General features: G+C 52.6%; 11 protein-coding genes across 11 annotated transcripts; 5 read left to right on the top strand and 6 right to left on the bottom strand.

Annotated features, from left to right (window-relative positions):
* Nucleotides 1-1,186: 1,186 nt before the first annotated feature.
* NEUTE1DRAFT_28576 (uncharacterized protein) lies at nucleotides 1,187-1,803 on the top strand (the record flags this gene model as incomplete). Its single annotated transcript, XM_009854406.1, has 2 exons — nucleotides 1,187-1,271; nucleotides 1,646-1,803. Coding segments are annotated over 2 exons (243 nt in total), but the record flags the coding sequence as incomplete, so codon positions are not given.
* Nucleotides 1,804-2,792: 989 nt separating this feature from the next.
* Nucleotides 2,793-4,724, top strand: NEUTE1DRAFT_47699 (uncharacterized protein; the record flags this gene model as incomplete). The annotated part of the gene is made up of 3 exons (XM_009854497.1): nucleotides 2,793-2,865; nucleotides 2,946-4,439; nucleotides 4,522-4,724. The coding sequence occupies 3 exons, from the start codon at nucleotides 2,793-2,795 to the stop codon at nucleotides 4,722-4,724; spliced, it is 1,770 nt and encodes a 589-aa protein (XP_009852799.1).
* A 98-nt stretch (nucleotides 4,725-4,822) lies between these two features.
* NEUTE1DRAFT_147790 (uncharacterized protein) lies at nucleotides 4,823-5,986 on the bottom strand (the record flags this gene model as incomplete). Its single annotated transcript, XM_009854769.1, has 1 exon — nucleotides 4,823-5,986. One exon carries the CDS (start codon nucleotides 5,984-5,986, stop codon nucleotides 5,033-5,035), a length of 954 nt encoding a protein of 317 aa, XP_009853071.1.
* A 486-nt stretch (nucleotides 5,987-6,472) lies between these two features.
* Nucleotides 6,473-7,050, bottom strand: NEUTE1DRAFT_147789 (uncharacterized protein; the record flags this gene model as incomplete). Its single annotated transcript, XM_009854768.1, has 2 exons — nucleotides 6,473-6,806; nucleotides 6,988-7,050. 2 exons carry the CDS (start codon nucleotides 7,048-7,050, stop codon nucleotides 6,504-6,506), a joined length of 366 nt encoding a protein of 121 aa, XP_009853070.1.
* Nucleotides 7,051-7,554: 504 nt separating this feature from the next.
* Nucleotides 7,555-8,109, top strand: NEUTE1DRAFT_139481 (uncharacterized protein; the record flags this gene model as incomplete). The annotated part of the gene is made up of 2 exons (XM_009854767.1): nucleotides 7,555-7,611; nucleotides 7,666-8,109. 2 exons carry the CDS (start codon nucleotides 7,555-7,557, stop codon nucleotides 8,107-8,109), a joined length of 501 nt encoding a protein of 166 aa, XP_009853069.1.
* An 87-nt stretch (nucleotides 8,110-8,196) lies between these two features.
* On the bottom strand, nucleotides 8,197-10,046 carry NEUTE1DRAFT_147788 (uncharacterized protein; the record flags this gene model as incomplete). The annotated part of the gene is made up of 2 exons (XM_009854766.1): nucleotides 8,197-9,258; nucleotides 9,319-10,046. The coding sequence occupies 2 exons, from the start codon at nucleotides 10,044-10,046 to the stop codon at nucleotides 8,322-8,324; spliced, it is 1,665 nt and encodes a 554-aa protein (XP_009853068.1).
* Nucleotides 10,047-11,767: 1,721 nt separating this feature from the next.
* On the top strand, nucleotides 11,768-14,359 carry NEUTE1DRAFT_85346 (uncharacterized protein; the record flags this gene model as incomplete). The annotated part of the gene is made up of 4 exons (XM_009854765.1): nucleotides 11,768-13,308; nucleotides 13,386-13,590; nucleotides 13,649-14,246; nucleotides 14,302-14,359. Coding segments are annotated over 4 exons (2,400 nt in total), but the record flags the coding sequence as incomplete, so codon positions are not given.
* Nucleotides 14,360-14,387: 28 nt separating this feature from the next.
* NEUTE1DRAFT_85342 (uncharacterized protein) lies at nucleotides 14,388-16,340 on the bottom strand (the record flags this gene model as incomplete). The annotated part of the gene is made up of 2 exons (XM_009854764.1): nucleotides 14,388-14,580; nucleotides 14,890-16,340. 2 exons carry the CDS (start codon nucleotides 16,180-16,182, stop codon nucleotides 14,482-14,484), a joined length of 1,392 nt encoding a protein of 463 aa, XP_009853066.1.
* Nucleotides 16,341-17,694: 1,354 nt separating this feature from the next.
* NEUTE1DRAFT_85340 (uncharacterized protein) lies at nucleotides 17,695-18,970 on the bottom strand (the record flags this gene model as incomplete). The annotated part of the gene is made up of 3 exons (XM_009854763.1): nucleotides 17,695-17,936; nucleotides 18,008-18,395; nucleotides 18,459-18,970. The coding sequence occupies 3 exons, from the start codon at nucleotides 18,968-18,970 to the stop codon at nucleotides 17,817-17,819; spliced, it is 1,020 nt and encodes a 339-aa protein (XP_009853065.1).
* Nucleotides 18,971-22,069: 3,099 nt separating this feature from the next.
* On the top strand, nucleotides 22,070-24,175 carry NEUTE1DRAFT_131032 (uncharacterized protein; the record flags this gene model as incomplete). The annotated part of the gene is made up of 1 exon (XM_009854762.1): nucleotides 22,070-24,175. One exon carries the CDS (start codon nucleotides 22,070-22,072, stop codon nucleotides 24,173-24,175), a length of 2,106 nt encoding a protein of 701 aa, XP_009853064.1.
* Nucleotides 24,176-24,296: 121 nt separating this feature from the next.
* On the bottom strand, nucleotides 24,297-25,589 carry NEUTE1DRAFT_102651 (uncharacterized protein; the record flags this gene model as incomplete). The annotated part of the gene is made up of 4 exons (XM_009854761.1): nucleotides 24,297-24,319; nucleotides 24,731-25,311; nucleotides 25,413-25,519; nucleotides 25,578-25,589. The coding sequence occupies 4 exons, from the start codon at nucleotides 25,587-25,589 to the stop codon at nucleotides 24,297-24,299; spliced, it is 723 nt and encodes a 240-aa protein (XP_009853063.1).
* Nucleotides 25,590-25,689: the final 100 nt, after the last annotated feature.

Below are 25,689 nucleotides of genomic sequence, written 5' to 3'. Positions count from 1 at the left end.
TTTTTCTCTTCTTCNCATTTTTTTTTTCCTTTGCAGGAGCAATTACGATCGATAATGAGGTAACACGGCTCAACCACTACGACATTGATTGCATCGTAGCAAATTCCAATCGGTTCTGCTTGTAGTGCAAGAACACTGCGTTGCCGCCCCAGATGTTTTGTGATGATCGAAGACCAAATCAGCTTGAAACATGGTTGTATGAGCCTAGCAACGTAAATTCTGAGAGAAGCCACGGAAATCGTTCGAGTTCCCTGCTCGCCTAGCACATTTGCATTGTATTTCGAAAGAGGCAGTGAATGTCGTAAAAACGAAGAGCAGGCGCAAAAAGACAAGTGGTAAGAAGTAGCTGACTGGATGTCAAAAAGGAAAACTGTTATAACAAGAGGTACTAGGGAATGCAAGGTGTGAGGAAAAGGAAAAGAGAAAAAAAAAAAAAAAAAAAAAAAAAGGACACCGTAATTGTTGACCGCCCCTTCCATTGCTTCCTCCATTCTCCCATCCGGCGAATCTGATGATATCCCGATATCCACGGAGGGGAAGGCATGACTTGCACTGATCGACAGGTACAGGACAACGGTGCACGTACCAAGGAACCATAGAAGTTGCACGCTGAATAACTTGGGAATGCTACGAGAGCTCTAGTGATTCCGGGACATTGTGGCGCGCAGACACTGACAATCACCATTTTGTCTATTGTTGGATTGACTGTTGAAAGGAAGCGCAAGACATTTCCCTGTTTTAAAACTCAAGCATGTGAAATGCGATGGGCCTCTAACTGAGCTGCGGCATGATTTGGTCACTTGCTGATAGTGGGGTAACAAACTCACAGCTCTGGACGGTTCTTGGCCGAACGGAACCATCCACCTTTCTCTTCCACCCAGTCCCGTCGAAACAACAACACAACATCACATGCGCTGACCCGAATACGACACAATTCCTTTACTAGCAGTGCTGAGTATATGGGAAATATATGTACCACCCTGCGAGAGGACTTCTTCGGCGCATCTCAGCCTCATGCTCTGCTCTGCTGCGTCTGAGGTTGATCGACGATGTTGAGATATCGTCGACGCCTTCCAGTAGGTATTCCATGCCATTCACATTCAGACCTTCAACCACGTTGACTCTTCCAGGCGTCCTATTCGCCAAAAAGGCATCAAGATTGTGGCGTTTCGGGAGGCAGGTACCAATGGCGTATATCTTGGCTTTCTTCTTGGCGCTTTGCTTCTTGGCATCTCTTTTCCCAACGCCGGGAGTTCGAGTCACTGACCCACGTGTGTCGACGGCGAGCGTTGATTTCTTCATTCTCGACATGTCAACGCCACTCTGCCGACCCATTGGCAATACATAAGCATTCAGCTCTTCGCCCTTGGCTTTTCTTGGCTGCTTCGGCCAAGACCTTTTCTTTTACTCTTGTTATTGTCGTTGAGCCTTTCTTCCTCGGGGTAGTTCCTCTCCTGGCGCAAGCCCACCCGCATTGGAGATATGGGATGGACGTGTTGTGTGTTGGACGAGGTGATTTGCTGGAATCACTACTTGTATGGGATGATCTTGGGCTTAGAGAGTGTTTGACCATGGCGGACTTGTTCAATCACGGCGGGACTATGTTCGTTATGTGTGGATATCGACTTCTGTGTGGTTCGTCCAGCAGCTCTGAAAGTGGGAGACACTCGAGGAGAACTCAACGCCGAGCTCAAGAAACTTGACCAAGTGGTCAATATCTTGAGCTTAAGGCCAGATACCTACCGTGGATATCTTTTGAAGGCAGAAGATACCTGCAGTCTTCTCAATGGGGCGGACCTCAGGTGGCACGTCTGCGAGGAAGCCCTCCAAGCGTTCAAAACGAGACAAGCAGTAAGTATCATTGTCCAATCTTCCTTTCAAACCCCTTTTGGCTGTTCACAGGAATTGATTGCACTCACTGCCACATCACTGTCACGCGCCTCCAGCCCTCAATGATTCAAGGGTTTCCATGCAATCATGTTCGCTGCAGAAGCGAAGCACGTTCACCATCCCACGCCTCTTGACGGCCAATGTTACCTCCAGCCTTCTCTGGAGGAGTCGATCGAGATGTTGGTGGGTGAACGGTACCTGACCTACCAATCCTTCTTTTCCCATTTCTTTTCCCCCGGACTCCACTTCCCCAAGGGTTCACGGTCTTGTCAGTACGGTCTTGTTCGACAAAAGATCACTAGCATGATATGCACTCGCCACGCGCCGAGCACGCCCAGAACCGAAAACGATGAAGATTCTTCCACCACGGCGGGCATGCCCAGAAGCAGTTAACAACAATGTCGGCATCAGCCAACATCACCACCACCACCACGGCTACCACCACTATCCTCACACCATCTCACCCATTCCACCTCTTTGCCACACCGTCAATGTGTGTGGGGCAAACGAATATGCAGCAGTTAGGTCCTTGGCTGGCGAACACCAAGGAACATTCACATCCTGAGATACCACACACGTGTGCCCGACCCTTGGATGGAACGCCCCCCCTACGCAGTCCGTTGGTTTTCGACAGGACGTACCTGTTGCAGCCTTGCTGCAGTACTCTATGCACGATCAATCCATCCCGCGTGGTCTTGTATATCCTACATATATGGCCCCAACCATGGAAACGATCCAAGCCCAATCCTGTCTTCTCTTCAGCAGCAAGCCGCTCACCAAACAAAAACCGACAACCCGAGCAAGCATAAGAGCTTCTCAAAGAGACGCTCGCGTGCCTCCCCTCACGCGACCTACTACTCTCTTTTCCTCATTGTTCTGGTTGAAGTAACTTGTCGTTCAAGATGGTCCTTCATCAGTTCGATTATCTCCTTGCCATCGGCACCATCTTTGCTGCCCTTGATGCTTGGAACATTGGTATGTCAAATAACACCACCTGCCCCATATCCAACCAAGCCCTTGCAACATTCACTGACAACCATTCCCTCCCACAACAGGAGCCAACGATGTTGCCAACTCATGGGCCACCTCGGTCGCCGCCCGCTCCGTCACCTACCTCCAAGCCATGATCCTCGGCTCCATCATGGAATTCGCCGGTTCTGTTGGCGTGGGTGCCCGCGTAGCCGACACCATCCGCACTAAAGTCGTCGACACCACTCTCTTTGCCAACGACCCGGCCCTCCTGATGCTGGGCATGGTTTGCGCCGTTGTTGCCTCTTCCCTCTACCTGACCATGGCCACTCGCTTCGGCCTGCCCGTCTCCACCACCCACTCCATCATGGGCGGTGTTATCGGCATGGGCGTTGCGGCCGTCGGTGCCGACGGCATCCAATGGGTCGGCTCGAGCATCAACGACGGCGTGGTATCGGTCTTCCTGGCCTGGGTCATCGCGCCCGGCCTCGCCGGCGCCTTCGCGTCCATCATCTTCCTCGTCACCAAGTACGGCGTGTTGCTCCGTTCAAACCCGGTCTACAAGGCCTTTGCGGTGGTGCCCATTTACTTCGGCATCACCGCCTCACTGCTCTGCATGCTCCTGCTCTGGAAAGGCGGCAGCTACAAGGTGACGCTAAGCAACGCCGAAATTGCGGGCACCATCATCGGCGTCGGCGCCGCCTGGGCCTTGCTAGTCACCATCTTTTTGATGCCTTGGCTTTACCGCGTCGTCATCCTCGAGGACTGGCAACTCCGCTTCTGGCACATTCCTCTCGGCCCCCTCCTTCTCCGCCGCGGAGAGGTCCCGCCCCCGCCTGCGGACGGCTCCGGTGTCGTCCAGGATTTCTATGCCGGTCGCTTGACAAAGGAGCAACTCGCTGCCCGCCGTGCCGCTCAAACCGGTGACTCGGAAATGGCCGCCGGTGCCGTGGTATCCTCCACCTCCAACCCCTCGGCCCCCACCGACGGCGAAAAGGGGGCCACCATCACCAAGGACGACTCCTCCTACTCGCACGACCATTCCGAGCCCGCCCCGGCCCAACCCCAAATCAAGACCATCGTCGGTCCTCGCCCGGCCGGTCCCTGGCACTCGGGTGCCGTCCTTTTCTGGTACGTCAAATGGGCTTTGTTCCGCGGCATCGACCAAGACGTCCTCTCCTCCCAGCAAGAAAAATCCGTCATCTCGTCCGACGTTGAGGAACTCCACGCGCACGCGGCGCACTACGACAACAAGACCGAGTACATGTACTCCTTTTTGCAAATCATGACGGCAGCCGCCGCCTCTTTCACGCACGGCGCCAATGACATTGCCAACGCGATTGGCCCTTATGCGACTGTTTTCCAGCTCTGGAAGGACGGCGCTCTTCCCGAGAAGGGCAAGGCGGATGTTCCCGTGTGGATTTTGGTGTTTGGTGCTTCCTGCTTGGTGATTGGCCTGTGGACGTATGGGTATAACATCATGAGGAACTTGGGCAACCGGATTACGTTGCAGAGTCCGAGCAGAGGGTTTTCGATGGAGTTGGGGAGTGCAGTGACGGTTATTTTGGCTACTCGGTTGAGTAAGTATTTTTTTTCTTTTGTTTTATTCGGGAATGCCGATGCATGGGGCGAACTTGCTTGCTAACGACGATTGACTTACAGAGCTACCTGTGTCGACTACGCAGTGTATCACGGGCGCTACTGTCGGTGTTGGTCTTTGCTCGGGCACGTGGAGGACCATCAACTGGCGCCTTGTGGCTTGGATCTACATGGGCTGGTTCATCACTCTGCCTGTTGCCGGCATCATTTCGGGATGTTTGATGGGTATCATCATCAATGCTCCTCGCTGGGGGTATAGCGGCTGAATGCATGCTGTGGGGTGGATGGCGGAATGGAGGTGCCGCCCGACAAAAGAAAACAGGAGTGGGTGTAATGAAGGAGGGCTGGAAAAGAATTGGAACTGTTTAGAATTTGTGTTGTATTCCTTTGAACTACGCCGCCGCAGATGGATATGTAGTAGATAGCTGTTGCTGGTTTTGTGCTATTTTGTGAGGCTGTTATACCCCAGGTAGTACGCTATTCTGAAATCAATATCAATCCAACGCTAATTGAGAACATAAACATGGCGAGCTCCTTGTGCTCTCCATGATCAATTTCTGTTCCTTGCCAGCTTTCAATCATCGACGTAGTCATCTTCTAGCAGGAGCCTCCGGAGTGAAGGCCACTCGTAGGACTCGGGCGTGCTCTCATCGGATGGGGGAGTGCTGTCACCATAGCGCTTCGAGCCAAGCCTGGGAGGCAAGGATTTGATCCACAAAGCCCTTTCCATACCCGGCTGTATCTCGCTCAACTCGCTGTTCAGAATATGGATTTTATCCATAATGTGTGGACACGGGCACCTTCGTTGGAATCCCAACAAATTTGCTCGTTGGAAGTCATTCTTTTTCAAAAACGTCTCCTCCGGCTCCTTCCATGGTTCTTCCCTGAAAGCCGATGCGACCAGATAATCGAAGCCTCTCTCCCACAAGTGTTGCTCAGTCTGTTTCAGAAGCTGGCTTCCGACGCCCATTCGACGCACAGAAGCATGGACATGAATCGCAATGTAAACAACGTCGTCACGACGCTCTTCTTGGTTCCAGTCGTCCTTCAGGATGCCAATTGCAAAACCAACGATCCAGTTTTCTCCCGTTGCGAGCTCGGCGACGGCAACCCATAGCATCCCTTTTATAAGGCAATGATTCAAGAGCTCTCCCGTATATGTCGTATACCTGGCGCGCAAAGGCAGCCATGTTCTCAATCTCACGGAGGTCCTCAAGTTCAGGGTAGAGGCAATTTGGACCTTCTTCAGATGAGGAAGATCTCGCGGCCGACCCAGGCGGATAGATATGTCCATGTCGATATGCTGGGGTTGAGGGGGGAGCAATTCATTGGCAAAGACGAAAGAAGATATGCTTGGAGGAGCGCGCGGACCGTCATCTTCGGGTCGAGGTTGCCGGATGCGGCGAGAGTGGATCCCGTCGACCTCAAATAACCCGGCGGAGGGATCCCTTGAAGGAAACTGGGGACGGTTATACGTCGGAATTATGAGTCGTAGAGCCGGTCGTCCTGGTCGCTCCACTGGCGGCATACTGCAGTGTCGAGTATCGTTCACGGACAAGATATTAGGTTTTTCAGTTAATGTCTCTGCTGGGCAAGGAAAGGTTGGAAAGAAAGCACCGGAGGTTATCGTGTCCAAGCCGGCTTAGAGGGGAGAGACAAACAGAAGAGAGAACGGCAATTGGACGTTTGATGATGACGACGATGAGGGTAATGCCAGATAATGCTGATGACGATGACGATGGTGAGGACGCAGAGTAGAGGAGCAACGTGGGAAAGACGGTGACTAGACATTGTTCACTTGAATTCGGAAGTAGAATCCTTATAACCACCCATGAAGGCTCACGGGAAGATGAGAAACGTAGCTGCCGGGGCGACTTTCAGGGCCAATGCCGGAAGCATCAGAAAGAGCTCAGTGTTTACTTGGCGATTGGGGGAAGAACTGGTGTTGGTGAATGGTAAGAGGTTAGGGAAATGAAGGGAATGTTGCTTCAGTGGCGAGGTATGTAGCATGCTGATGCTTTCAAAGTCAAACTTGACCCAAGCCATCATACAACATCTCTCGTGGTGCACTTGAGGGTGAGGGAAACAGCATCACGGCGGCGGGCGGTTGTGGCTGCCTCGGTACTGGCAAACTCCTGCTTGGAGGTGCGGACAAGACTGCGGAAAGCGACAGACAATACACCATGTGGAAGGCGTGGATATGGAGGATTGCCTCGATCGACACGATGGAATAAGATGCGCTTGCATTTTGAGACTGAGGCTCGAGAGGAGTTGCTGCACCTGGCGTTGACGATGTCAATGTCGAGGTCGAACACGGAAGGGAAGTCGAGGGTGTGCAGTGATGCCGCCTGGTCGACAGCTGACAGCATGAGCCCACCGCAACAGAGCGCACGAGCCACCCAGGAATTTTGGGTGGAGCCAGCAGGGAAATTGCACCCGTGCACAGACCCCTTCACCAAGGCTATTTAACATTGGCCCCCTCCCCTCATTCTTAGAATTTTCTTTCCTCTTTTTTTTCTTCATACTTACCTTGGTCGATTGCGCGGAGATCAAGAACACCGCGTAGTATGGCGGAGGGCCTGCATTGCACATCGTGGTGCCAGCCGCCATGAATTGTCCTTCGGGGCCGTTCCGGCCGTAATTTTTGATGTCAATCCATCATCCATTTCGGATATCTTTTTTCACTATGCTTGCTGCTCACGGGTGGTACCATGGAGAAGAAGCCATTCGCGTTCTTGCATGCCTATGAGGAGTTTGTCGTATGTCCGGTACTCGGCGTTTACATATAAACATTTCGACAAACGCGCAACCAGCTCGGCCCGCATCACGGTTAAAACGAGCGCCATCTCGCCAAAAAAGCGCAACAACCACCACTTGTTCCAAATCTTTGTTCCGACCGCACCCAATTCCAAAATGTTTTCCTTTCTATTTACACAGCGCCAGGCAGTCAACATAGTCAAGACAGTTGGAGCGTGTTTATGATCTACAAGCCTGCCGCAAACTGACAACGTCAAGGACGGCCAAGAATTGTCCACTGGCTCCTGGAGACAATAAGTGAATGGAATGGATGCTGCAATTTGAGGACGCCGTATCATCATGTTCTCAACTACTTTGGCTGGCTGGCGGCCAGTCGTCCGTATCGTTCGGGGGACGGTATGCCTGTAGTGGGCAGCTTTAACCCCCCCCGGCCTCTTCCCTCTTAGACAGGAACAGCCAACCCCCTACACAACCTGCCTTTCCCTCCACTATCTTCAAGCTTGGCTCCGCAAATCGCTGCGAATTTGGCCGCCTGGAGCCACGGGCGGGGTTTACAAAGATGTTGGACACGGAGAGAATAACATCACCGGCTTTACCCTGCCACCGGGAATCAAAGTAGCGACAGGCGCTGCTAGATACGCCATGTGCCGCTTCGAGGAAGTGTTTGGGCAGGATGCGGATGTGTCTCGACCTGAGCGGCGCTTGGAGGCCAACGAAGCTGCCAGACTTGAACTGGAAACATCCGAGAAGAATGGAGCAGCTCTACGAGAGCTGGGAGAAGCAGGAAGGACACTAAGAGAGAGGGAAACTACGCTGATTTTTCGGTCAGAGTGGATGGGAGGTGGGGGAGCGAGGGAATCCCCGGGTGTGTTTATGGAGGGAGAGGGCGTTTAGAATTTCTATTGAGGGTTGATGGTAAACTGGAAGAGCTCTTGCGATCGCCACAAAGGGAGCACCATGCGCATCATGGAATCGATTCTCGGACAGATGTCTTGCAACGTATGAACGACGGTCTTCCCTACTATCAGTGGACAGACTCCGTACTATACACACCCGCAACAGAATGCCAGACTGGAACAAAGAGAAGAGACAGGTGTCGCGGTCGACTAGCAGCTAAACTCCCACTCAACGCCCTCCCACCCCTCCCTCTTCTTCAAAACCACCTCTCCACCCTCCAACCCCGGCAACGGCTTTGCCGTCTCGCCCCTCTTGGAGTCGCCCATCTTCAACTTACTTCTATCCAATCCCTCAATTTCAAAGCCAATTGCCAACGCCGCCATCAACGCCAAATTCTCGGTAAACGCAAAATGTCTTCCCGGACACATGTGCTTTCCACCGCCAAAGGGGACGAAGGCCGCCTTCCTCTGCCTCTCCACCTTTGGACCCAGCTCCTCCCACATGAACCGACGGGGGTTGAAACCCTCAGCATCAGCGCCCCAGACGGCGGTGTTCCGGTGGACTACCTTGGCAGGCATCATGACATTGGTGTCAGCCTTCAGCATGTAGGAACTTCCCGAAACGGGGTCGGTGAGCATCGTATCCTTGAGCACGCGTCGGGCGGTAACGATCTGCGAGGCGAGCCGGATGGATTCCCGGAAGCAGGAGGCGAGAAGTGGGCACTTGGCGTCGAGGCCGGTGGCGGGGATGGTGATTGTTCTTGTTCCCATGTCCTCACCCGAAAGAGCTTTTTGACTATTGCCAAAGACGGCCAGCAAAGCTTCGGCGCGAATTTGTTGTAAGAGATCAGGGCGCGTCCAGATTTCGGCGATGCACCAGAAGAGAGTGGATAGAACATTGGTAGTGGCGACAAGGGTGATGGCTACTTCATTCTTGGCTAGTTCGTCATCGGGAAGATCGTATCTCTTTAGCAAACGAGTGCGAGCGCGGATGAAGTAGGAGGTGGACGGGTCAGTCTCGTAATGGCGCGCGCTGAAGTAGGAAAGAAGTGCGGATTGGACTTTGTTGCGGGCGAGATAGGCGCGGCGGGCGACGATGGATGGGAGGACCCCGAGGACCAAGGGGCCGAGGTGGGATTCGAAGTCCCTGTGATGTTTTGGTGGTGGTTAGCTTTGGCTAAGAGAAGGTAAGGGGAAGGTAACGTACCACTGGGCGTCAATGACTTGGTGGTCCTTGAACGGGTTGTGCTTCTCTCCCCACAATGCTTTTGATGTGGATCTGCTAAGAAGTGACTGAAGCCAGAGAAACATGTTGGGAATCTTGGTGCCCTTCTTGGAGTCCACATCGTTCAAGGTATCGGCCATGGTCGCAAGAGTGGTGCTGGCCAATTTCTGAAGGTTGTCTCCCGAGAGCGCGGACTTGAAGACCTGTTCCATGTCGCCCATGATGTTTGGGTGGACGCCATCCTTTCCGAGGAGCTTGTCGACCGTGCCTTGTTTGACGCCAAAGATGCGCGGGACGAAATCCACCATGAAAGACTGCGCGTCCATGTCCTTGGCCTTGAGAGCGGCCTGTTGTAGGGGCGCATCGAAGATAACGTAGAGTTTCTGGTTACCGATGGGGAGAGTTGCGATGGGCAAATGGTACCGCGTGAACAGCTCGCTGAAGTAGTTGACTTGGTGGTTCAACAGACCAAAGAGGTGGCCGATTACTGGGAACCTGGGCTTGATGAGGGGTGGTTCGGACGGATCATGAGGTGGTGAGATGGTGAGGAGCAAGTACGACAACAGTACGGCGACGCCGCTGACGAGGAACTGGACTGGCGAAGTTTTGCTTTGGACCCAGATCATGGGAATAAGGCCCTTGATGGCGGCAATACCGGTGTCGAGGATGCTCTCGATCTCAGCTACCGCGTCTGCCATGGTGGAGGGCATTGTGACAGTTGTTGTGGTGGCAGCCAGGTGGTGCAGCTGCAGGTCTGGGAACTCGAAGCCAGAAACAGCAGAGCATCAAGAAATCGGATGTGCACAGTTCGGATGGTTTTGTGTTGTTCAAGGCACCGGTTTGTGGACGTTTGATGGAAGACTCGGGTGGGCCCGTTGTTGGCATTGTTCTCTTGCCATTGTCGACACACGGAAATTTCGGTTTGTTTGTTTGCTCTCAACCATGGCGACGTATCCAGACAAAGCTGCGGGACTAACCTAAGCTGCAAGGGCGCAACAGGTGGTGGATGATTGCGGACTTACATTTCTGATGGCTACTAGTGCTTGATAGTCTCGAGATTGTTGACTGCTGACTGTAAGACTTGGCCGAGCATTGTTTTTATCTCCAACAGTCAGTCTGGGATGTTGCAGTGGTGGTTGATTTGGTGAAGGTTCGCACATGAATATTTCTGCAACGGCATGGTGCCTGCCGCTTTCCCCTCGCTGCCGAGTCAAAGTGGCTGCATGACGGGATGCCCTGGTGCGGGACAGGAACTGTCCGATTGAAACCCTCACGGATACAGCTGAGACAGTGACCGAGACTGCTCGAGTTCAGACTCTTTGAGCTTATCGAGATGTCTCAACAATAGAAGGAGTCAACGAAGGAAGTACTTGGATATCTAGGTACTGTTAGGGTATGCGTCACGATCAACAGTGGAAAGAGCAGCCACCCAGGTGCATAACTCCCCTGGTGTAAGTGTTAAGGGATACATCAGCCTGACTGCAATTTACTAACAAGGGGTACATTCCCGAGATGTCGATGCATCCAGCTCGCATCTGCTCTGGATGCAAGACACGTCACACACCGAAGCTGCGACCTACCTACCATCAGCAACGATGGAAAGCGCATTCAGCAGCCTCATACTTCTGGGATAGAAGCTGTCGCAAACTGATACCTTTTTCCCAGCCAATTGTACTCTTCAACAGAGCCCCTCATTCCACCTGTCCTCGGCTACCTCTACTTAGTTCTCTTCAATCGCCAAGCATTCCCCTCCCCAAGGCAGACATCGTCCCTAGAGGTAGTTGGGCACCAGTTTGGCCCAGACGAGGCGTGTCCAATGATTGTTGTTTACTGCGTATTCCCTACGCAGATCCAAAGCCACATGGTACGTATTCTAGTAATGATAGCTTTGCGAGACTGCTCGATAAGTTAAGTGCACATGCTAACCAGCGCCTTCTGTTGGGTCAAGGTCAGATTTCCATGGAGCTTGGGGGGAACGAGGCCTCTTGACCGAGACCAACGTGGAAAAATGGAAAGGCAAGGCACGAATGCGCTGGTAGCACAACGGGGAAACAACACCCAACCCTCTTCCTTTTAGCGAGGCCAAACCAACACCGGCCATCCAATCGTTCAGTTACATCTTCGTTCTGTGTACATCAAGTACACTACAGTAGAGCTGCAGCTCAGCTTTCGCAAGGACCATCACAGACATATCAACGTCACAGCCCGAAGCAGATGGTATATAAGCATCGCGAGTTCCTACATGTAGGTAGTGCTTATAACGTTGCCCGACGTCAACTGCCACTGTCACTCTCCCTGAACCTCCGAAGAAACACAGCGTAACATGCCACTGTAGCATCCGGGAACAAACAGCCAACAACCCCGCTGCAACCACAGAAGAACCTCCCCAACCTGGCCACATCCAACATTCATCTCACTGTCTCTGAAGCAGATGGATCAACATCAACAACCAACTCCTCCTCGTTACGATCAATACGTCGATCCCCTTCCTCCCACCGACGCTTGGGCTTGTTTTTTGTCCGCGAGATATTCACAGAGAAAAACCTTGTACCAAGGTTTGACGGCAACAGAGAAGGAGCTGGTCCGGAAAGAACTCCGTCGTGTTCGCTACTTGAGGGAATATTTCGAGACCCTACGCCTGTCCCCCAAGCCCAACAGCGCTCCCTTGGTTGTCTTGCTCGATGATTCTCGAAGGCGTTGGAAGCAACAGGCAATACAAAATTCCAAGGCGGCACTAGCAAAGTGCGACAAGGAATTAGCACAGCCAAATTGCTATCATAAGCCTCTTCTGCAGCGAAACCGTTCTCTTTTGCTTCAGGTTCAGCAATGGTCAACACAGCCGGCCGAAGACCAGCAAAGGAAAGAAGAGCTGGACCCGGAAAATTACATCGACGGACTGGGCGCACCCGACGATAGCATCGACGACAATCCGCGCGATCCCAACTATGGCTACAATGGTTGGGTGATTGTGTACGAAAAGGGACGAGGCGGAGTGACCCTCGACCACCCTCTCTGTCATGGTCAGTACCCCCATCAAAAGATCTCGGTCCAGAAGCTGCTTTATGACATAGCCAATACACCACTCAAGCGCTCGGAGGACAAGAACCAGTTACGCTACTTTCATCTCCAGGCGAACAACATGAAGTGGGTGGAAGATGCCATTGCAAGATACTACGGTGAAGCCTCGGGATTAGATCGTCAACGCAGCACAATCATACGTGAAAGGGGGATGTCCAAGCCCACAAATCGTTTGTCAAACACCGAGAAGTTATTAAAGCGCGAACTTTGGCATGGACAGGAACGCGGCGGTATCGGTACACATCTTCCACCTCATGCCCGCCAAATACGACCTCGTTGCGCTGTTGTCCCATCCGCGCCATGCGCCCCACGGACACATTCAACGTTGGGTTTGCCGATGAGTGCTACCACCAATACAAACGACGTGGTGCTCTTTATGCCATACCTACACTGGGAAATCGAGAAACGACTCACAAGAATGACGAATGTCATACGCAAGACACGTCAGCAGAAGGAAGAAACTTATTACATGGAGCGTCAAAACAAGCGTCGAGGAACCTGGGGTAGTGTCGTTGATAAGGTCATGACGGCACGTGTCCTTAGACAGGACAGCATACCTGACGACACATTTATCAGCGACAAATCCATGGATGATGCTCCTTCCTGGCGTCCCAGTAGCCGACTAGGCACTTATTTATGGCATGCAGCGAAGCTCTTTCAACTGATCGACGAGGCCGCCGACTGGCGACTGATCAATGATCATCTTTATGGCGAGTCCTCCCTGCATCCGAGACGCACGCTCGAACAATACAGCAGCTGGACTGCAGATGATACAACCAAGCGAGACCGACAACAGGTGGTTTATCGTGGGACCTGGATGAAGAACGATTTGGAGTCTATTCCGAGAGTAGTAATGGTTGACCAACTGTGGATGTGGATCCTGGATGAGAGTAAGTTTCGCTACGCATGATATGTGTTTCCAAGCTAACCTCGTGGGTGACAGATACCATCATCACCGCATTTCCTCGGAGATGGGGCCGCAACAAACCTGATCCCTCTGCAGTCCATCGAGCAATCCGGGACTACATGGCATCTGTCGATAAAGGCCAGATCAATTCGATCTACGATCTTGCTCTCATCATCGTTGATGAATGTTCCAAAGTCATCTTCGACAGGACCAAGCCTGATCTTCGGCCAGAGGTAGTGGACATATTCGGTTCCGCCATATCCAAAATTGTTCGTCTAATGTACCCCTTGTTACGTACGATGGCATCGCTAACACACGGGACCCTAGGCGGAAAAGAAGACGGAGTCATACGAGCGGTTCGGCCGTGACGTCAAGAGGATGAACACTCAGGATCCGCTCGAAACCTCCGAAGAACTGCTTCGCAAGTCCCTCAACATCAAGTACGAATGGTCCGTCCTAATGGAAGCCCAGAGTGTCATCGACCAGCTACAAATCATGCAAGAGATATTTACACAGCAGATTACCATCATGACGGACTTTGAGAAGGTATTACGTGGATTGGGTTCTGGGGTTCCGTCTTCTCAGTTGGACGGACTGACCTCTACTCTTGAGCGTGCCAGCTCTCTGCTAACTGACATGAAATCGAATCGTGATGAACTCGCTGACCTTGAGAAGAGGCAAGCTAAAACACGGACCCAGATCCGGGAATTGCTTGACATGAAACAACAGCAGTCGGGAATCATCGAAGCCAAAGCGGGTATTCGACGAGCAGACGAGAGCGTCCTTCAAGGGAGGTCAATAGTAGTCTTCACTGTTGTGACCATCTTCTTTCTACCATTATCATTCTTCGCCACCATGTTCGGTATGAACGCACGGGAACTAAACGATGGACATATGGGAATCGGCACCCAGCTGTTGCTAATGCGTGAGTGAGTCCCATTAGTTCTGAGTTTTGGATGATTAGGCTGACCAATCCAAAGTCTTTCCCTCACTTGGCATTACAATTCTCTCACTCGCGCTTGCTTTCAGTACTCGGGCTCGAAGCCTCATCTTTGGCGGCTGGCGGTCGTTTGTGGGTGGACTGCGGAAGCCAGTGGCATCTACGCATCAGTTGAAGGAAGCGTCGGCCCATACGTTACGGGACTTTATGCTGGAGAAACTCAGGGAACGGGATGTGCAATATGGTGAGAGTCTGCAGGAGCTACCGATCCACGAACATCGGGAAGCACCAACCGAAAAGAGGCCGGGAACTTGGGCATCTGGGAAGTTTAGCAGTGGTAGCTTGTCACATCTGTGGACTCGGAGGCGATCGCAGTAATTATTTGGTTCAATGGTATCAATATGAGTAGTCATAATATGCATGCATTAACTCAAGAAGTGTTTCCGTTCGGGGCATTGCTGCCGTTGCCGTCTATCCCCATTCGCATCACTTAGGGTATCCAGCCGTCCAACATTGACACCAAAATCACCATGATTCCCCCTCAACAAAGCAGGCAAACGCAGTCACGCCCGTAAACTCCAAAGAAACCAACCACCAACCTCCTTCATCACCCAACAATGCCGCTCACAATCTCCAACAAGCGCCCAGAAACCTCTTCATGTGCGGTAATCACCCCCCAATTCCCATCCAGCTTCCTTCCCCGTCCATAATCAATTGGCCTCCCCCACAGATCCGTCACCTTCCCTTTCCCCGCCGTCGCCTCGACGTAAATCAGCTGTGCGCCCGCGTGGTCCCAGATATAGGTGGCCTTGGTTCTCGGCTTGGGGATGCGCACTTGCACGTGCGATGGCCCGCCAAGGATCATGGCTACGTATCGCATGTGTGACGAGTACAGCTCGGTGCCGGGGAAGGAGTAATTGGGTACGCCGGCTAAGGTGGCGACGCGGGCGACGAGGGAGGAAGAGGTTGCGGGGGTGGAGAGGGAGTCGATGAAGTGGAGGTTGGACATGTCTGGTGGGGTGGTTTGGGGATTTTTAGTGATGGAGGAGGACTTGGTGAGGGAAATTGCGGGGAGAAGGTCCGTTTGGGAAGTCTGGTCGGCGATGGGCCGGATAGTAGCGCCTTGGGAGCGCACGGCACTGAGGAGGATGCCGTTTGTTGTTTGTTGTTCATCCTGAGCGTCAGGGGATGGGGTGCTTTCCTCGGAGATTATGTACGTGGCTGTGCAAATGTTGGCTTGCGGGGAAGCGGAAGAGGAAGAGGAAGAGGAAGAGGGGAGAGTAATGCCGAGGTTGGGGCAGCCCAGAACGCCAACCACTTCCCGTCCACCCTCAATCAAGCACAGGCTCACAGCATACTGCTGCCCGCGCATGAACGCCGCCGTGCCGTCGATGGGATCCATAGCCCAGAAGCGGGCGGTGGGTGAGCCGGTGCCACGCCCGCCTAGGTCAATGAGGGATAGCATCTCGGGGATGGTTTGCGGGAGTGCTGGTGAGAGTGCTTCATCACCTGACTCGGTGGAGGCGCAAGACCGAACCAGATCAAATACCTGCCTGGCCAGCACCGGATCCCCGCGCAAAGCATCGGCGTCCTCTTCGCCAATGAACCCGTCGGTCGGAAAGTGCGCGCGGATGGCGGCGGTGAGGAGCGCTTGCACGGCGAAGTCGGCGGCGGTCACGGGGGAGAAGTCGGGCTTGGAGATGGAAGCGACGCTGACGCGGCGGTCGGGGTGGTCGTCATGATGAAGTTGTGGTGTCGAGGTACCGGAAGTGGAGGTTGAAGATGTAGAAGTGGAAGAAGGGTTGAGGATGCCGGCGAGGACGCGGCGCGTGAGGAGGGAAGCGCGTTGCACGGCTAGCTCGGCAATATGACGCTCGTGCTGGTATGGTGGTTTAGAAGAGTTGGGCGTGGTGACTGTCATCTTGAGCTTCTCAGGTTTTGGTTGAGACAAGGATGTGTTTGTAAGGTTGAGGTTGAGATGTCGGTGAGTGGAGCCGCACTGGAGAGGGAGGGGACAGTAACGGAGTTGACGTTGAAATAAAGTGTGTCTATGTGGAGTGCCGACGTCTTGGTGGTGGTGATCGTCGGCGGCAGGTGGAGGCCTGGTAGCTAGCCCCCCTTGTCGAGGTGGTGTATTACAATTCCGTGTATTAAGGTGTATATCAAGGTATGGCGGTGTAATAATAGGTTGGCGGTGGTTGTGATTGCTTTTGAGACGGTGTTGTGCTCTCAGATAGGTGTGTTAGCGCAGTTGATAATGATTGTCAAGTACCGAGATGGGAAACTCTTTTTCGAAGATCTTGGCAATGGGAAGGTTTAAGAGTGAAATCAGGGAGAGACTTGACAAACCCGAGGACTCCCATGCCAAAGCAAGCGCTTCGCCTCTTGTGGATGAAGCACCACGCCATGGTCGCCATCACCAGGATGGATAGAGGGATGGATGGGTCACGGCCGTTCCATGTGGATTGGTGTGTTGTCCATGAACATGGATCTTGTGAGGAAGTTGTTTGATGAGAATATGCAAAAGTGACCTGGGATGGTGGTCACGGCGAGGCAAATCTCTCAAGGCACTTTTGAGACTTTGTGAGAGGCCTTTGGGGCTGTGACAGCTGTTAGCGATAGTGCCGCGGCAAATTCGATGTCTCAATTGCAGCCACACCTGATAAGAAGGATGGCTGAGCAGGCAATGCGCGCAAATCCGGGGAGGCGCAAAGGGGCTTTTTCAGGTGAAGGTGGTCGTCAGGTGCCGTTGTGTGGTGGGGTCGGGTCGGGTGTTCCTGGCTGCACTGCGATGTCCGGATGACGCCGACGTGCCGGGCTTCCAGGGGTGTGGGTGCGACCCTAGGGCATCTGACAGCGCTAAATGGCGTCTGTTTCACTGGTCAGCGGCAACGTGCAAACGAGAGGGGACCTAGGTGGCATTCGATCCTTCGAAAGACGGGGTTCTTTTCGACTCGACACCCACCTCGTTCCTTTTGTGCTTCAATAATATTCGGTCGCTTTCACGATGCTGATTTCATTTTCATGATTAGGTCTTTATGCCCTGATATCGTATCCGAGCCATACGAGTTGGCGTTTGGCCGCTGGTGCCGGGATTTGTTCCAGCTTATACCGGGAACGTGTTGACAGAACAAGTTTGAGTGAATGAGGGCGCAATTGGACAAACCATCGAAACTGACGAGTCTTGCAATCATCTTGAGTGATTATGACCAGAAATCAACTCATCTGCCGAGGAATCTGGATCACCTTGGACCCGACTCCTCGATTGGACCACATACAAGAAAGTGCCCGTTCCGAGCCGTGTCGCCACATCCAGTGGCAACCCTGACCGTCATGAAAGTAATCCGGCAATTATCACCTACTATACACAACGCTCTACAGGTACTCAACAGTCATCCAATAAGTGGTTGATCATGAGCAATGCTGGCTTGGTTCAAGACAGGGTATAGATCATTTATTCGTCATACAATCGTTAACGCATTAGACTCCGTTACCTTCCTCAACCTTCAACACCCAGCCTGTGACCCAACTTCCAGTCAAAGATTAGCAATTACATTAGAACAATGCAGCAACAGCCATGCCCAGAGCACCAAGGCCGAGAGTCTTTAAACCAAGTCCGACACGACCAGCAGTGCCAGTGGCGGGCGGGTTCTCGCCGTCCCCGGAGCCGACAAGCTGTTCATATTGTGTCAGCAAGTCCTCAATTATTACGGTTGTAGGAAAAAAGAAAAGAAGGATGAACTCACCGAAGCAACAGTATGCACAACGCCATTCTCAACAATGACATCAGAAGCAGTGACCTTTGCACCATTGAAGTAGACACCGCTATCCCTCACAGCAACAGTAACGGTGCCGTTGGCCAGGGTGTTGAGGACCTGTCCATCCTTCAACAGCGGGGAATAACCGACATAGTTGACAATGACGTGCTGGCTGAGGATGCCGACGATCTGCTCGTCGGTGAGGGCCGATATATTGACGGCGGCGAAAGCGCTGTCCTCGGGTGCGAGGACGGTGATGCCGGCGGTCTCGCTGACGGGCCCGGTGAGGTTGGATTGAGTCAAGAGGGCGGTAAGGTTGGAGAGGTTGGGGAAGAGGGAGAGGGTGCTGGGGACGGCGCCAGGGATCTCGAGGAGGCTGTTGTTGGCGGAGTCGTTAGTGGCGAGTTTGGTGTTAAGAGAAGAGGAGGGGATTTCCTACGAAGCCACGGGCCTAATGACACCTCCGTCAAAGGGGATGTCATTACCCACAATCGGAACAACCTGACCCGCACCGGCGAAAACGTTGGGCACACCCGCGTCTCCGACGGGCTTCTCAACAAGAGACTGGTTGACGCCCAGGCCGAGGTTGACAATCTCCGGGTCACTCAGCAGAGATTCGTAGACAGCTGCAGGAGAGTTAGCCTGCTGGCGCTTGAAGCGTAGCTTCTTCGAACTGGAAGCCGTGTTCTGCACCGAACTCATGGCGGCACGCTGGGACTGGCTGGTGGTCCTACGACGGCTGAGGGTGGAGTTGACGGCAGACTGAGTGTTGTTGGTGGCATAGATGATGAAGTTGCTGCCGACGTCGATGCTGGAGAGAATGCTAGGGTCCGCATCTTGGTAGATACTGGCGAAGTCGCTGAAGCCATTCTGCTGGAGGGTGTCGATCAGGGTGTCGGCGGAAGCAAATGTTGCCGCGGATAGGGCAAGGAGAATGTGGAAAAGAATCATGGTGATAGTGAAGTCTCGGGAATGTGACTGAGAGAAAGGTGAACGAGGCTGTCACCTACTTGGTGAGTGAAGACTGGTGTAGAAGAAGCAGTGCTGCAATGAGACACAAAGTGTAGCCATCAAGGCCGGTGGGTATGCGTCTTCTTATATATGGACTGTCTCAGCGTATTCTTCTCTTCAACTTTACACAAGACTTTGAGATCATTTCAGCCTCAACTTGGTGACTTGTAACGATTGCGGCCCTTGTTGATCGAGCCGCGGGTGAACTTGCGTCCGGACAGCTCTCCACCGACACCATTGCTCTAGAGCAGTGCCACCTTGGCAGCTGCTGAATGAAGTGCCCAAGAAGCAAAGTGCCAATTTTCGAGACCTGAAACTGGCACAATCTGCGTCCAATGGAGGAGTGGCCATGTACCGAAAACCGATCGTGGAGACCTTTACATACACCCAAAAGCCCCGGACAACTGGACTGCCCCACATATGCAACTTTCATGCAATATTGACAGCTTTTCGGCTTCTCGGCCTCATGCTTTTGGTTGAGGTAGTGGAGACCGGCATGCTGATAAATACTTGTATCACCAACATGATACGGCTGGTGAGTCCAATTTCTGCAGTTCGCAGTTCTCAGTTCTCCTCATCTCATATCGTTGGGTAGGTATGTTCTACCTTCCATCCTTGTGCGGAGCTGAGAGTCTCTCGACTTATCAGATGGAGCCAACACAAGTTATGCCGTAAGAGCTTTTTTCATGATCCTCCTTCCTGCAACGCTTGTGGATCTTGGCATCGCCAGGCTGCGAACTGATCACATATGATTTGACGACAATTTGGTGATATGTGGTGAGCAGGAAAATGGAGGAGGGTGGTGGTATCAACGCAGGGTCAAAGAGTTGGCCCAAGATGATGAAGTCCTGTTATGGTATACATCGGCTCTGGCACTGACCCCATCCGGGCGTGTAAGTGGTGATGATATATGGTCGGCGAGCCCCCATTCGATGGACCCTATTCGTTTCTCGAACAACGACTAGCGAATCAAGGGGATTACCGGGGACCTGGAAGGGTTTCACCATCGCCGAGGTCACCGACCAGCCTTACAAAACCTAGCATGTCCCGGCTGCAGCTTGCATGCAGGCCCTTCTCCGCACTTCATCAAAGCACCAAGAGACTTTCTGGAGCAAGAGAACGAACCGCCCCAGCCGCTCCATTGCATGCTGCGTAATTCGATTTTCCCACAAGGCTCCGGAAATGAGAAGGCTCGGCGTGCTTGGCTTATGTAGGTTGTGATAGAGGCTCAGCTGAAGATGCTAACGGATCGAACCAAATCGGCCGGACGGGCTCCTTTGGTCATCACAAACCGCATTCTGTCGAAGATATAGCTTGGCGCTCGCAGCCTTCTCATCCGTTTTCACCACCTTTTCTTCCAATCAAACCAACCACTGACCTTGCTTGAGGAAGATTGGGCTTCGACGTGTCCAAAGCATTACTTGGCGCTGACAGAGTCTTGCTGCTGGTCCATTGTCGTTCGCTGCCGTCCACAGGCTGTCAGGTAAGTGATGAGAAAGGGAAATGGCCTGCAAGCCGCAATTTCACGCACTTGCTGCAAGAAGGGTCTTGTGCATCCAGCCCGGGCTGTCACTGACAGTCGACGTGAATCTTACGTGGCTCCAGATGGGTTCGGATGCACGAAAGTTTGATCCGGCCAACGACATTTCCTATATGTGCTACTGAAGGCTCTAAAGCAGACCAGGCTTTTGAGGTCGCCTTCGAGGTGGGAAGGTTGAAGAGATGGTAGTGGCTAGTTGGTAGTCTCAGCGATGCACGAGCATGTTATCGAAGCCCTACAAAGGCTTTGATGATCGTCGTGCTGCATTGTTATACCGTGCCGTGGAGAGAATTGCGAAGTAGGGTCGAGATTATTAACCGAGCTCAACTTGAACGGGCAAGTGTCAGCACCTGCACGAATCTGTACTCTCCGCATGTCAATCATGGCGCTTGGTATGTAAGTTTGTCTGCTTCCCGTTGACAGATGTTATTGATATCTGCTGTCACAACACAGCAATAGAGAAAACCTACAGGTGCTTGTTGAAGCAATAGAGTGAGTCCTTGCAATTCACTCGCGGGTGTACGACACACCAGAAGCATGCAAATGAAGACCAGGACTCACAGGCCTCAAGGCTTCTGGGAGACTTTGGTCGTAGTGCGGCTGAATCATGTCCTTGACATTTTCCAAGTGTCACGGCCTATCATGGCCTGACAACATGCAGAGAGAGGGAGTTGAGAGGGTGGGGGGAGTGGTAGGAGTGGTGGAGGTGGAGAGAGGACGGAAATTCCGAATGGGCTGTCTCCGGGCAGCAGCAACCTTTCTTCCAGCCTGATGCCAGGACTTCATTGAACCCAAAACACCTTCCAGCCAACCACTTGTCAAGCCTCGAGAAAACCCCGCCCTGATTGTCAGGTCTGGATGAGGAAGTCTTTGCCGAGGATCTAGAATTGTGAAGGCGGAGTTGAAGTTGTCTGGATGTGGGAACATGAAAGTGGAGAAGACAGGTTCAGGATGAAGAGCGAGACGCCGAATGGAGTCCAGAGAACTCATGGACGAAGAGATGTCGAATGAGACTGAAGGACGAAGAAACTTCGAGGCATGAGGTTTGGCCTGTGTCCCCTCAATGTGACTTCGGTGAAGCACGATGCCGGCCCTTGCCACCTTCATGTTATGGCTTGGTCAGTTTACCTCGAATGCCACATCTTGGTCAATCAGTGCCTTGTCAACTTACATTTTCCAAGTTTGAAAACTCCGGTTAGGCACATCACCTTTTGAGTTGAAAAGACCTTCGCAGCTCGAAGCTGAGCATATCGGAGCTCTTAGGCCATCATCTGCGATATTCTGCCTGTGGTATCCATTCAATATCGGAACGACCTGTGCACTTCTTTGTAAGTTCAGTTGCTTCTCTCCAGTTATGAAAACCGATGGTTTCCAATGTCGGCAACATCACCTAATTTAGGGGATACGTGGGGATCCAGATAGAACTTTGCTGACTCGGTCAACCCCCAAGAGCACAGCCAAACAGACTCTAGGGGTGACCTACCTCATCTTCGACCAAGATGTCTGACATATACACTCCACCTCCACGAACGGCCTACTACCTCGCACAGGCATTCTATATGCCTAGCGACAAAGGAGACCGTTGGGCTATATCATTTTCCGGGAGAAGCTCAGTGCTTGTAGCGTCTGCCCTCTCCGTTGTCGTCACTCTGAGTTTCGCAGCCCTTTGGAAAATAATATGTTTCGTCTCTCTGATGTTCCAGGGCAACGAGTCCAGGAGGAGATTTGTTGGCATGATAATGCTTTGGAACTCGGGCGATGCGATCGCTGCATTCCTTCGACTGGTAACGTATACCGTTCGATGTTATCCACGGACAATCACGAAGCCCAAGACGGGAGAGTCAGAGACTCCCAGCGGGGCTTCTCAAAACACTAGTCAGGAAGGAAAGCGGCCCAAGCAAAGAGGTGACTTCCTGTACGGCTTATCTCTTTGCCTCGTTTGCTTTGCCGTCTGGGGAGGGAGTGTGGCCATGTCGACGGTCGTCTCCTGGCTCGTTTCAATTGGACACGTCGCACCCGTTAACCCAAGCGTCTTGTTTTACCCCGACATCCCTGGTGAAGTTGCTGTTCAGCAGTTGAAGGATTTCGGTCTCCGTGCCCCAGGCATCTTGCGCTCTTTGGGAAGCGTCGAAGCAGCCAAGGTGACGCTGCGCACTCGCGTGAGCATTGAGGGCGGAGATACCGGCCTCATTCCAAACGGAAATGATCTTGGCCATGAGCTCAACTACGATTATAACCTCACCGGAGTCGAGTTAGGTCTCCGGGGTGGCGACGGCCTCTCACTAGGGGTGAAGGGCTTCTGCAGAACTGAGTACGACTGGTACCGTCCTGACATGAGTACCAATGCCAGCGACGTCTACCACTTGTGGAACAACGAGAATCAATCACGGTCCATCCGGTTGTCTGAGGATGCTATTACTCGCGCACCTACCGCCGCCTTTCTGCTCCCCAACGAGTACTTTACAGCGGCCGTGGGGCCACCAGCGGATTCCAACTACTCCTTCGCTATAATAGTGAGTTCCGCGCGGCGGACCAGCGTGACGGAAGGCAGTGATCCTTGGTATACGACAGAGCTGCGTGACCAGCCCGCTGACTTAAGTCATTACAATGCCAAATTTTGGATGAAGCGCGCCAGACCTATCCTCTCTTGCTGGGAGCAGATGAAGTGGTTACACAAGGGAACCGCTCTCGACTCGATTGCCGACCTCAGATACCAGACAGATCGAACCATTCCGGACGTCCTCGTCGCAGTCCTCGAGGCAACATTCTTCGGTGGCCCGATGCTTGTCAGATTAGGAAACGCAAGCGGTGACTCGGCACTCAGGTCTCGAACTACCAGTCCCAACGGGGTGATTGATGCATCCATGTCATCCATTGACACCGACATGGAGCGGTTAGTCCTCGCGAGCTTCGTAGCGACTCGGAACATCTTCAATGATGCAACCATGTTCGGTGGCTCCGAACAAAATTACCCCAATGTCTTCCGGGGCGGCAACGGACAACCCGAGGAAGGATCCGGGCACTTTGTGGTATCCAGCCCGGACATCCAGACCTTTTCGCTCACCGGGATCATCTGTTTGGTGAGCATCCTGGTCTTTCTCACGGCGATTTGGCTCTTGCTCGAGTTCCTGCTTCTTGTATTGAAGGGCCGTCATCATCCCTTTTGGTGCAAATATCATGTGCTTGATGCGGTGCAGTTGTTTCGATGCCTGTACGAGAAAAACGATCCTGATCGTACATTCACCAAAACCGACCGTCCGACTAGCGAAGACCTGCCGAAAATTCGGCCCTATGGCGGCTGGCGGTGCAATGAAGGGGTACCACAACAGCAAATTTTCCGCGAAGCTAATGGCAAAGACACCATTTTCAACATTGAAGATGATTTTTGCCTGTTGACGCCCTGCAAGGAGAAGTCCTGCATGGGGCATATTCTTAAAGATCTAGCCAAGGAGGTCAATCGGAACAGCGTGATTGAACCCAAGGAACCTGTGAGATCTGATCGGACCACTCCGGACCCTGATACGGCCATGCCTCAGGGTGACTATGAGAAACGACCCGCGCACGACACCATCAACCCCAGTAATTTGTCCAATGGCCACAGTTAGAGGTAACATCTATTGCGCCTCTCTATGCTTGGAGAAGTGGCTGGCAAAAACGGCACAAGGTAACCTTTGAACAGGCGGTTACTTTTAACCTCTATTTTCTCACTTTCCTTGTCCTCTTTTCTCACTCCTTGAAGGCGTTGGATCCTATTTGATGGAGTCTTGTGTAATGAGAAGAGGAAGAATTCATTTCGTTTACCGGCAGACCAACGATCATGGTTTCCCAGTAATGTCTGTAGCAGAGCATCGAAACTTCCATTTGTAAAATTCTGCCCTACAACTGGTCGATCAACGGTGTCGGCCCCCCAGGGACAATCAAAGGTCCTTGCTCGCCAAAAACTTTCTTGTGCCTTGCAGCGGCGTATGACGGCCCATACACATCCAGGTACGGTGCAGATGTCGAGTGGAACGCGGCATTGGTTTCGCGGCTGTCTTGATCCCAATACAAGCGGCGGAGCCAGGAGTAAATGCTCGGATAATCATGTCGAATGGATTTGAGGCTGCATAGAAACACTGGGCGGTACGCGACGTCGAACCGAATGATTGTGGTATACAAACGGACGTCAGTCTCTGTGAGGTTGTCCCCAAGAAGGTATTTCCTTGACTTTGTTTCTGGTGAGCCACCATCGCTGGGTGCAGGGGAGGAGAGGAGTTGCTCAACACGATCGAGTCCCTCAAAAAGTGGGTACAGATTCGCGTCGTACGCCTGCTGGGTGGTAGCGAAGCCTGTCTTGTACACTCCGTTGTTGATCAAGTTGTAGACCCAGCTATTCACCTCATCAATGGAAGATTGCAGATGCTTCGGGTACAGTCCGCCACCTGGCCTGTTCACTTCACGTAAGTGTTCCGGCAGGAGGTGGTCAAAGGCGGTAGTGAGCATGCGGATAATCTCGGAACTTTCGTTGTTGACAACGGTATGGGTCTTCTTGTCCCAGAGCATGGGAACTGTGAAAGGACCGGTGAAGGAGGGGTCGGCCTTCTTGTAGAGATCGGGGAGGTACTTGAAGCCGTACAAGGGGTCTACAGGGAGGGAAGAACCTTCACCGCTGAAGTACCAGCCCTTGGGACCCATGGATGGGTGGAGTTCGTACAGATCGATAATGTTCTCCAGTCCTTTGAGAATCCGGACAATGGAGGTTCTATGTGCCTGTTACCAAATGTGTAAGTTGACGGCCCACAAGAATAACGATCAAGTGAAAGAGGGACAAAGTTTACCCAAGGACATGTGGGCGAGATGTACAGAGCATAACGGCCCTTTTCTGCCGGAAATGGAGCATTGGAATCAGGGAAGATGAAGTTACGGAAAGCACTTTCGCTGCGAATGAATGCTCCGGAACCCTGGTTATCCTGTCGTCCTGAGGTTAGCTGCGAGAGCTTGGAGGGAGAGGGAGAGGTTATAACCAACCTTGGAAGCCATTGTCGGTATGCAGATAGTTAGTTGAAAGATGATGATTTGACAATGCTTGAAGTTCGGAACGCAATCCTCGAAAGTCCAAGTCAAAAGACCAGGTCCATCG

The sequence above is a fragment of the Neurospora tetrasperma genome, assembly GCF_000213175.1.
Source record: "Neurospora tetrasperma FGSC 2508 unplaced genomic scaffold NEUTE1scaffold_5, whole genome shotgun sequence".
Taxonomy (NCBI): domain Eukaryota; kingdom Fungi; phylum Ascomycota; class Sordariomycetes; order Sordariales; family Sordariaceae; genus Neurospora; species Neurospora tetrasperma.
Note: the sequence above shows the minus strand (reverse complement) of the source record. Positions and strands in the feature narration are given on the sequence as shown.